Below are 9,744 nucleotides of genomic sequence, written 5' to 3'. Positions count from 1 at the left end.
GATTATGTCAATGGCTACATAAAAAAGCATTTCAGAGAAATTTAACCCAAGATAATGGTAAAAAAAAAAAAAAAAAAAAGAAAGAAAAAGTAAACACTAGAATAGAACTTGCATTACTTAAAATCTATAGCAAACACACTTAAATGTGAAATGTTATAAGAATTCCTAATAAAGCCAAGAACAAGACAAAAATGTGTGCTATCTTCTCTACTGTTCAAAACTGCACTGAAACACATAGCCAGAACTATGGGTACCAGGATAAATAAGATACATGAATTTTGAAAAGAGAGATATTTGGAGACAATGCTACCTTTAAAGAAAATTCAAAGGAATAGATATATGGAATATTTAAATGAATAAAAGACTTTAGAAGAAAAACATTTTGTGGAAGCTCATTATAGCAAAATCAAGAAACTGGCCATAAAAAAGCAGTATATAAATACAACACGTAATACAAAAAGTCCCATTAACAACAGCAAAAATCTCCAAAAATTACCTAAAAGAGAATCCTAGCAAAAATGAGCAAGATCTTAATGGAAGCAACTGTAAAAGTTTGCTGATATATTCAGGTGGAAGAAATCCCAAATAAATAAAGCATTATACCATATCCATTAATGGAGAACAGAATATTTTAAAAGTGTGAATTTTCCTTAAATTGTTTACAGAGTTAGTGCGTTACCTTTAGGCCAAAATGAGCATCAAGTTCATATTAATAACTTACACTCCAGAATCAATCCTGGTGGGAAGAAGGGAAAAAAAACCATAAGCGACGCTCAACAAAGTCTATGCAGCAAAACACGATAGAACACTAAGGAGACTGCAGAATGTTGAACTGGACCTTGTGTTTGGAGTAGGGGGAGTGGAAGACACTAGTGCATTTGAGGAGGTCTGTAGTCTGCATAGATGGCAAATAGGATGAGTAGGAGGAAATACTTAAATTTCTGGCCCTGCTTTATTGCACAATCTAAGGCAGCACCTCAAACCACAATGCCAGTAACCCTGGAGTGATATCAGGACATCAGTAAAGGTGGGGTTGATTGAGGGAGTGTGACTCTGGAGCCTGTGCTAATAACCACCTGAAGCCACCATAGTGACGACTGGTCTTTTTGAGAAATTATTAGAATATAAAAAATAGGCTGGAAATAGGATAACCGGTGAACCACACAGAGTAAGGTAGGCATGCTTTCGTGAAATGTTATATATATACATATTTAAAATATGCACTTGGCTGACATTTAAAATATATATTTATTAGGAATGAGGGTTAGAAAAATAGAAATCACGGCATTGGACTATAAAATGTCAGCTAAACTCAAAACAGTAGGACCTCTCCACACCCCGATGCTCAGCCTCTTTCTTGTAGAAAATATACCCTTTAGGGCAACAACAACAACAAAAAAAAATGACCAGTCTGCTTCCGGCTTGGGAAGAGCCCCCGTGGGATGATGTGCATCTTCTCCCAGAGGTCACCACAATCACGGGTGTTGCAGCTCCCCAGGGACCATCTGGCCTGGGACCCGCAACCGTGCTCTGCAAGAGGTGCAGCTGGGAAAATGCTTAGAGGTAACAGAAACAGAGCATCTCCCACCCATCACTTCATCAAAGAACCAGAAACCAGGAGGAGGACTGTCCTGAGTGAGGACTGAGGGTCCACCCACCCCACACAAAGGGGCCGCAGAATACAGCTCAGTCCTGGAAGACCCTGGCAATGTTGTCACCCTGAACACAACCTTCCCTGCACTGTCAACTCAGAGGACTCCAAGTCAAGAAACCTGATGTAAGGGGAGCAGACATCCTCAGCACGAAACAGGGGTCCAGGTCATTCCAAGCATCAGGGTTGAGACAATGAGGGATGACTGAAAGACCCCACAGCCACCACGACCCACATCACCACAATCCACATCCCAGTCTCCACCCCCACACCCCTCCCCACACCCATCTTCACCACTACCCCTGCCGGAACCCCATCCTCTGTCCCACCCCACCCCATCCGGATTCCCACTCCTATTCTGCCACTCCCACCCCCACTGCGGCGGAATCCACTCCGCCCCTGCTGTCAACCAAGGGAAGCCCCAGGGGCCGGATGTGACGCCACTGACTTACGCCTCCGGGATCAGAGAGACGCGAGATTCTCGTTCTAAGACAGGCTTGAGATCGGCTGAAGAGAGCGGGCCCAGGCTCTGTGAGGAGGCAAGGTGAGAGGCTGAGGGAGGAATGAGGACGCCCTCAACCCGGACAGAAAGCCCTAAATAATCCAGCGCCGCCTCTGCTTCTAGCCCTGGACCACCTGAGGGCAGACTTCTCAGGCTGGTCGGTCACATCCCCACCCCCACTCTCTCCCGCTGCTTCAGCCGCAGGGGACGCTGGGAATCAGACCTTGGTGTGACCAAAGCAGAGCTGGTTAGGAGGGAGCAGCGCCTAGATTCTGCTAGGCATCAAGGTCAGGACCCTCAGGAAGGGATCTGCCCCTGATGTCAGCCATGGGAAGCCCTGGGCATGGCGACCAGGAATGCAAATTCTGACCTCCTCCGCATCTGGGGTTGACAGAGGAAAGTGGATTGGTACTATGAATGCGGTTTCGGGGGAGCAGAGAGAGGGCCCAGGCCCTGCTGTGAGACGAGGGAGGCATGAGGGGATCCTAGGACAGGGTGCCCACCCCACCCCTGTCTCAGACTAAGACACTTTCTCACTCAACCTCCGGAATCCGAGGGACAGGGACGGAGACTCAGGTCAATGGCAGTGGTTGGGGGGGGTGGATGGGCAGGGGAAGGGCGGAAGAGAGAGCAACCCTGCCAGGAGTCAAGAGGAGGAAGGAGAGGACTCACAGGAACTTGTAGTCCAGATCAGTGGAGACCTCAGCTCTGGGCGGTTTCAAGCACTGTGGCCCATGTGATGTGTCTTTGCTGTGCCTTTGCGGTGTCAACGAGGAGAGGGCTGTGGTCTGAGGAGTGTAGTCTCAGGTCAGCAGAGGGAGGAGTCCGAGAATCCTAAGGGAGGACTCAGCGGATCCCTGCATCTCAGAACTAGAAAACCTGTCCCTTTTATCAGCTCTGGAACCCCAGGCAGTGATCCCAGGGAGATGCTGGCCTTGGCGTGCAAGACTCATACACGGTTCAGCAGGAGGGAAAGGGCTGGACTCTGTCGGAGTGAAGCTGAATACCTGGAGGATACCCAAATAGAGGAAGTCCCTGCCCTGTCCCCCCGACCCCCACCCCGCCAAATCTGCTCCTTCTGTCAGCTTTGGGAATCCCATGCAAGTGTGATCATGTGGTGCCCCCTCCCCCATTTCTGCCTCCTTGGTCTCAGGGAGGTGGGGACCTTGGCCCAAGGGTTGCTAAGAAGTTATCACAGGGTTCCACACCTGGTCAACAGAGGGAGGAGTCCCAGAATCTGCAGCAAGGTGTGCCCCCTTTGTGAGGACTGGAGGTACCTGCAGCCCAGAAAGAAGGAATGCCACAGAGTCTGGCTGTCCCCTGTTCTTAGCTCTGGGGAGAGCTGATCAGGATTGGCACTAAGTGGCAAGCTCACTTTAACTACAGGCAAGGAGTTGAGGAATCCTCAGGGAAATGGAGTCTTGGTTGTAAAGGGGAGACATCAGCTGTGGACACCCCACAGGCGTGACCGGATGTGACTCTTTTTTACTTTTGTTTTAGGATCTCAGGAAGGTGAGAACCTTGCTCTCAGAGCGTGACTCAGGTCAACACAGGGAGCCCCTCTGTTTGACAGACACAGTGGGTGGCAGGATCTGACAAGAGTTCAGGTAAGGAATCTGAGGGAAATTTGAGGGTACCCCCAGGCCATAACACAGATGGAGGCCCCACAAAAATCTGCCATGACCCTACTGTCACTCTGGAGAACCTAGTCAGGGCTGTCAGCTGAGGCCCCGTCTTACACAAGGACACTTGGTCTCTGGGAGGGAGAGGTGTTGGTCTAAGGGGCTGCACTCAGATCAGCAGAAGGAGGGTCCCAAACCCTGCCAGGAGTCAAGGTGAGGACTGAGGGGACCCCATTCTCCAAACACACAGGACTCAACCCCACCCTGCCCCTTCTGTCAGCCATGGGAATTCACAGGGAACTGTGGGTAGGTGGACTCCCCTCACTTCCTCTTTCCATGTCTTCTGGAGATAGGGCCTTGGTTTAGGGAAGTGGCCTCAGGTCAACAAAGGGAGGGTCCCAGGCCCTATCAGGCATCCAGATGAGGATCAAGCAGGCTTCTAACCCAGGACACATGGACTCAGCTGAATATGGTCACCTCTTGCTGTCCTTTCTGGGAGGACCTCCATAGTCGTGGCTCCACCAGATGTGGGTCCCCTCATGTCTTCTATTTTGTATCAGGGATGTGAGCTTTTGATCTGAGAATTTCTTAGATCAGCAAAGGGGCAGGGTCCAGGCTCTTCCAGGAGAAAGGTAAGAGCCCTGTGAACACAGAGGGGGCTATCCGCTCCAGAGTAGTGGGGAACTCACAGAGTCCAGCCCATCCTCCTGACAGCACTCGGAGGCTGGGGCTGTGCTTGCAGCCTGAACCCTGAGGGCCCCTCAGTTCCTTTTTCAGGAGCTCCAGGGACTGTGAGGTGAGGCCTTGTTCTAAGACAGTGTTATCAGATCACAGAACAGAGAGGGCCCAGACAGTGCCAGGCGTCAAGGTGAGGTGCATGACCTGAATGTGCACCAAGGACCCCACCTGCTCCATAACAAAGTGTACCCCACTGCACCAATTCCATCTACCCTACTGCCAGTCCTGGAGCGGTGGCCTCTGCTGGCTACATCCTGAGGAGCCGTCTCTCACTTCTATCTTCAGATTCTCAGGGAACAGGGAGACCAAGAGGTCAAGAGCTGTGGAACACCACAGAGCAGCACTGAAGGAGACCTGTAAGTTGGCCTTTGTTAGAGCCTTCAGGGTATGGTTCTCAGCTGTGGTTCTCAGTGGCCACATACATCCTCCCTCTCTCCCCAGGCCTGTGGGTCCCCATCACTCAACTCCTGCCCACCCTCCCACCTGCTACACTGACCAGAGTCATCATGCCTCCAGCTCCAAAGCGTCGGCGTCTCATGCCTGAAGAAGACCTTCAATCCCAAAGTGAGACACAGGGCCTTGAGGGTGCGCAGGCTCCCCGAGCTATGGAGGAGGATGCTTCCTCATCCACTTCTACCTGCTCCTCCTCTTTTCCATCCTCTTTTCCCTCCTCCTCCTCTTCCTCCTCCTCCTCCTGCTATCCTCTAATACCAAGCACCCCAGAGGATATTTCTGCTGATGATGAGACATCAGATCCTTCCCAGAGTGCTCAGATAGCCTGCTCCTCCCCCTCGGTCGTTGCCTCCCTTCCATTAGGCCAATCTGATGAGGGCTCTAGCAACCAAAAGGAGGAGAATCCAAGCACCCTACAGGCACTGCCAGACACTGAGTCTTTACCCAGAAGCGAGATAGATGAAAAGGTGACGAATTTGGTGGAGTTCCTGCTCTTCAAGTATCAAATGAAGGAGCCAATCACAAAGGCAGAAATACTGGAAAATGTCCTAAAAAATTATGAAGACCACTTCCCTGTGATGTTCAGTGAAGCCTCTGAGTGCATGCAGCTGGTCTTTGGCCTTGATGTAAAGGAATTAGACCCCACTGGCCAATCCTTTGTCCTTGTCATTTCCCTGGGCCTTACCTATGATGGGATGCTGAGTGATGTCCACAGCATGCCCAAGACTGGCATTCTCATATTTATCCTAAGCATAATCTTCATAGAGGGCTACTGCACCCCTGAGAAGGTCATCTGGGAAGCACTGAATATGATGGGGCTGTATGATGGGATGGAACACTTCATTTATGGGGAGCCCAGGAAGCTGCTTACCCAAGATTGGGTGCAGGAAAACTACCTGGAGTACCGGCAAGTGCCCGGCAGTGATCCTGCACAGTACGAATTCCTGTGGGGTCCCAGGGCCCACACTGAAATTAGGAAGATGAGTCTCCTGAAATTTTTGGCCGAGGTAAATGGGAGTGATCCCAGATCCTTCCCACTGTGGTATGAGGAGGCTTTGAAAGATGAGGAAGAGAGAGCCAAGGCCATTATTGCCACCACAGATGATACTACTGCCATGGCCAGTGCAAGTTCTAGTGCTACAACCAGCTTCTCCTATCCTGAATAAAGTCAGATAGACTCTTCACTGTGTTTTAAAATGGAAGCCAAAGACCACATTATGTCACTCATATGTGGAGTCTTAAAAAAAAAAAAAAAGTTGATATTATGGAAGTAGAGAGTAGATCAGTAGTTACCAGAGATTGGGGAGAGGAAGGAGAAGATGGGCTTGGAAGTGATTAGCCAACATGGAAAATTATAATTAAATAGGAGGAATAAGTTCTAGCTTTCTATTGCACAGTAGGATGACTGTAGTTAACATTAAGATATTATATAATATAAAACAGCTGGAAAGAAGGCTTTTCAATATTATTACCACAAAGAAGTGATAAATGCATGAGGTGATGGATACACTACCTGATTTATTATACTACATATACATGAATCTAAACATCAAATTGTACTTCATAAATATCTACAATTACATGTCATTTTTAAAAAATTTATGAAAAAAAATGACAAGAGAAGTCAATGATGTATGTAGTCCAGGGCCAGGCTGAGGCTGAGGAAAATACAGTGCCTAACATCTTTGTCTTACTGTTCTCTTTGGATAACTTCGGGACTTCTTTGCTTTTCTTGGTATTTTATTCTTTTTTTTTTTTTTTTTTTTTTTCAGAGTCTCACTCTGTCGCCCATGCAGGAGTGCAGTGGCACAGTCTTGGCTCACTGCAGCTTCTGCCTCCTTTGTACAAGCGATTCACCTGCCTCAGCCTCCCGAGTAGCTGGGATTACAGGTGCATGCCACCACACCCAACTAATTTTTGTTTGTTTGTTTCTTTTTACTAGAGATGGGGTTTCACCATGTTGGCCAGGCTGGTCTCAATCTCCTGACCTCAGGTAATCCACCCGCCTCAGTCTCCCAAAGTGCTGGGACTACAGGTGGGAGCCACTGGACCCAGACTCTTCTTGGTGTTTTAAAATGTTACTTGTACTAGAAAGTTTATGAGCTTCAGAATCTAAAGTTACACATTTATTTCTGTTTATCCAGTTTAAGAAACAGTTTTGCTCTTTTGTAAAACAAATTAGGAAACCTTCCATCTTATTTGTAATCTGTAATAAAATAACATGGAATTGGAATAGCAATTTTCTTGGAAATATGAAAAAATATTAGTAAAATAGAGAAAATAATTTTAAGTGTTAATGTTTTTATTTCTTTATTTAGTTTATCATCTTGCAAAATTAGAAGTTTTATCCCTGGATCTTGTTAAGTCAAAATTAAACTGTAATAAATGAAATCTTTGCTCACTGGTGCATTTCCTCCCCAAATATCCACTGAGCATCTGGTCTATGGAAGGTTATGGGTCTGTAGTGGAAATGCTAAGTTAAGCCAGAACCACCTTTACCCATAGGGTGGTAGAGCCTAGGGGCTGCAGTCAAGTAATAAGGTGGTGAGATGTCCTCTATGACCTAGAGGAAAGAAAGACAGGGGTGAGGGTATTGGGCTGTAGGTGAGAGTAGTCAAGTGTACATCCCCTGAACCAGGACTTTTGGGGCTTTGAGAAACTGCCGTGTCTTCTGGTGAAAATGAATCCAAAGAAGCTATGTGGTGCCAGAGTCAGAGTCCCACATAGTTGAGAGAAAATCCTGGGATGTAAAACTGCTCTGAGCAGTTCCTTTTGGGTGATGAATGAACAGAAAGGAGTCTCCACCTGGGGCAGGAATGGAAAGTATTCTGCATTCTTGTCTCAGTGCAGTTGAACACAGCACAATAGCTAGATGATAGGTGCCCATATCATATGCAGAGTCTCCTGAGAGAGAAGGATCTCATAATCAATAAGCCTAAGAATCGATGCCTAGAAGTGAGCTGACTCCATTAGAGAAACATTTTAATTGGGTTACTTTTAGTGTAATTTGAACAACACTAAGCAGGGGCTAGATTTTGAGTGGTGATGAAATGAATGAAAATCATGATTTGGATGAAAAAGAGGCTTGGAGAGAGGGAAGGAGTTGATCCTTGACTCAAATTCGATGAGCTTTGAGCAGCATTCAGCAGGGGGAAACTGCTGCACGTGAAAATTTGAAAATATATCCTCTAAGAGGGAAAATCTGCTGAATTTTATATATGAAGCAACATTTGTGACTGATTTGGGATTCTGTGTCCCATCGAGCTGCATATTCTGAGATGTACTGGATAACAATGATAACAAAAATTCCAGAGTAGACTGTGATAGAATCTGGGGTCAAATAATATTAGAAATAACAGCCATCTGCCATTCATTAAAATTCTAAATACTCCAGGCCCTGAGCCAGGTGCTTCACTTATTTGCACACACTCCAGTAGTCCTATTGGACAAGGCTTATCACACCTGCTTCACAGATAAAGAACCCAAGGCTCACAGGGCTTGGGCATTTTCCAGAATCACATGGCTAGTGAGTAACAGGGCTGGAAGAAGACTCCTGGTCTGAATTCCTGTAGAGCCTATGCTGTTCCCATGCCTCCCAGCCTGAGGCCGACCTCCTGAGTAGTACCTCATTTCTCTTCTCAGCACTGTACCATGTTTCTCAGGTGACAAAAATAAGGACTCTGAGGCCAAGGTAGCAGTAGCAGGCCTAGATAAGGTGACAATGAGAATCAAACACCATTTCAGGGTGGCCTGTGGACCTTATTAACTCAGGGACCTCCTGTGTCAATCCCCAGAGTTCCTTGAGAGCTGACTCTACCCAGGAGGTGGCATTTCTTTTCAGAGCCAGCCCTTTCCCACATTACAGCACCCTTCCCCTGGTTGTCCCCAGTGTTCCCTCCTATCCAAATCTGGAACCTGGTCTGCTGCCTAGCTTGTCACTTTGGTCTCTGCTGGAGGATATGCCCAGAACACAGTGAAGAAGCCCAGAATCACCTGCTTACCCTGTGACACAGAGCATGCCTACACCTTACAGAAGTACTCTGACTATTCTGTACCATTCTTGGAAATCCCTCTTATATCAGATGTCTAACTATCATTGTCCAAAGTCAAATTTATGTTGAAAGGGATGTTCAACTTATCCTCTGCTTTCAAAGGATTTGGTTAGGAGCCAGGGAAGGAGAGCAGACAAGACACCCTCGGCTCACTAGAGACATTAGGAGGATGCAGGGAAGAGCAATTACTAGAGTTCATGAGCAAGACCACATGTGAAACTAAATCCACAGAGCCCCAGGCAGGCTGGCACTCAGAGCTCTGAATCCAGATTTCAGCCCGATTGGGGCAGAGACCTGAAGGAGAAAAGTGGGAAATGGTGAAGGAGGACGGGACAACAAATAGAGGTAGGCTTGGGAAATCTGGACATCATCATCACCAACAGGATGTGGCTATGTGATCTGAATGGGCAGGCCTGTCAGCTGAATGCATCAGCTGCTTGCTGGACACCTTATGCTCATTCAAGATTCCCCTCCTTCTGTCAGGAAGAGTATGGCTGACTCCCTGTATCATTCTGGGTGAGCTATCTCTCTTGACCACTCCAGTGATCCTGTGCACCCTTGCCAGCACCCAAAGGCTGGGAGCTGTCTTTATGCCTACTGCGGGGCTGGTGTTTTATACCCTGGCGACCCTCCATAGAGGTTGGGCTATGTGGATGGGTTGCTGACTGATGACCAACAGCTGAGACTTGCCAGGAATGCCAATGATCACTGGAAGGTGGTAGTATG

At 47.6% G+C, this 9,744-nt stretch overlaps 1 protein-coding gene across 1 annotated transcript; it reads left to right on the top strand.

Annotated features, from left to right (window-relative positions):
- Positions 1-2,181: 2,181 nt before the first annotated feature.
- Positions 2,182-6,205, top strand: MAGEA10 (MAGE family member A10). The gene is made up of 5 exons (XM_032264136.1): positions 2,182-2,195; positions 3,662-3,760; positions 4,553-4,643; positions 4,799-4,869; positions 4,955-6,205. The coding sequence occupies exon 5, from the start codon at positions 5,020-5,022 to the stop codon at positions 6,130-6,132; it is 1,113 nt and encodes a 370-aa protein (XP_032120027.1). The 5' UTR covers positions 2,182-2,195; positions 3,662-3,760; positions 4,553-4,643; positions 4,799-4,869; positions 4,955-5,019; the 3' UTR covers positions 6,133-6,205.
- The last annotated feature ends 3,539 nt before the right edge of the window (positions 6,206-9,744 follow it).

This window comes from Sapajus apella, unplaced genomic scaffold, assembly GCF_009761245.1.
Source record: "Sapajus apella isolate SASKATOON/1434 unplaced genomic scaffold, GSC_monkey_1.0 scaffold142, whole genome shotgun sequence".
In the NCBI taxonomy this organism is placed as follows: Eukaryota; Metazoa; Chordata; class Mammalia; order Primates; family Cebidae; genus Sapajus; species Sapajus apella.
The sequence above is the reverse complement of the archived record's forward strand: the minus strand, read 5'-3'. Positions and strand labels throughout refer to the sequence as shown.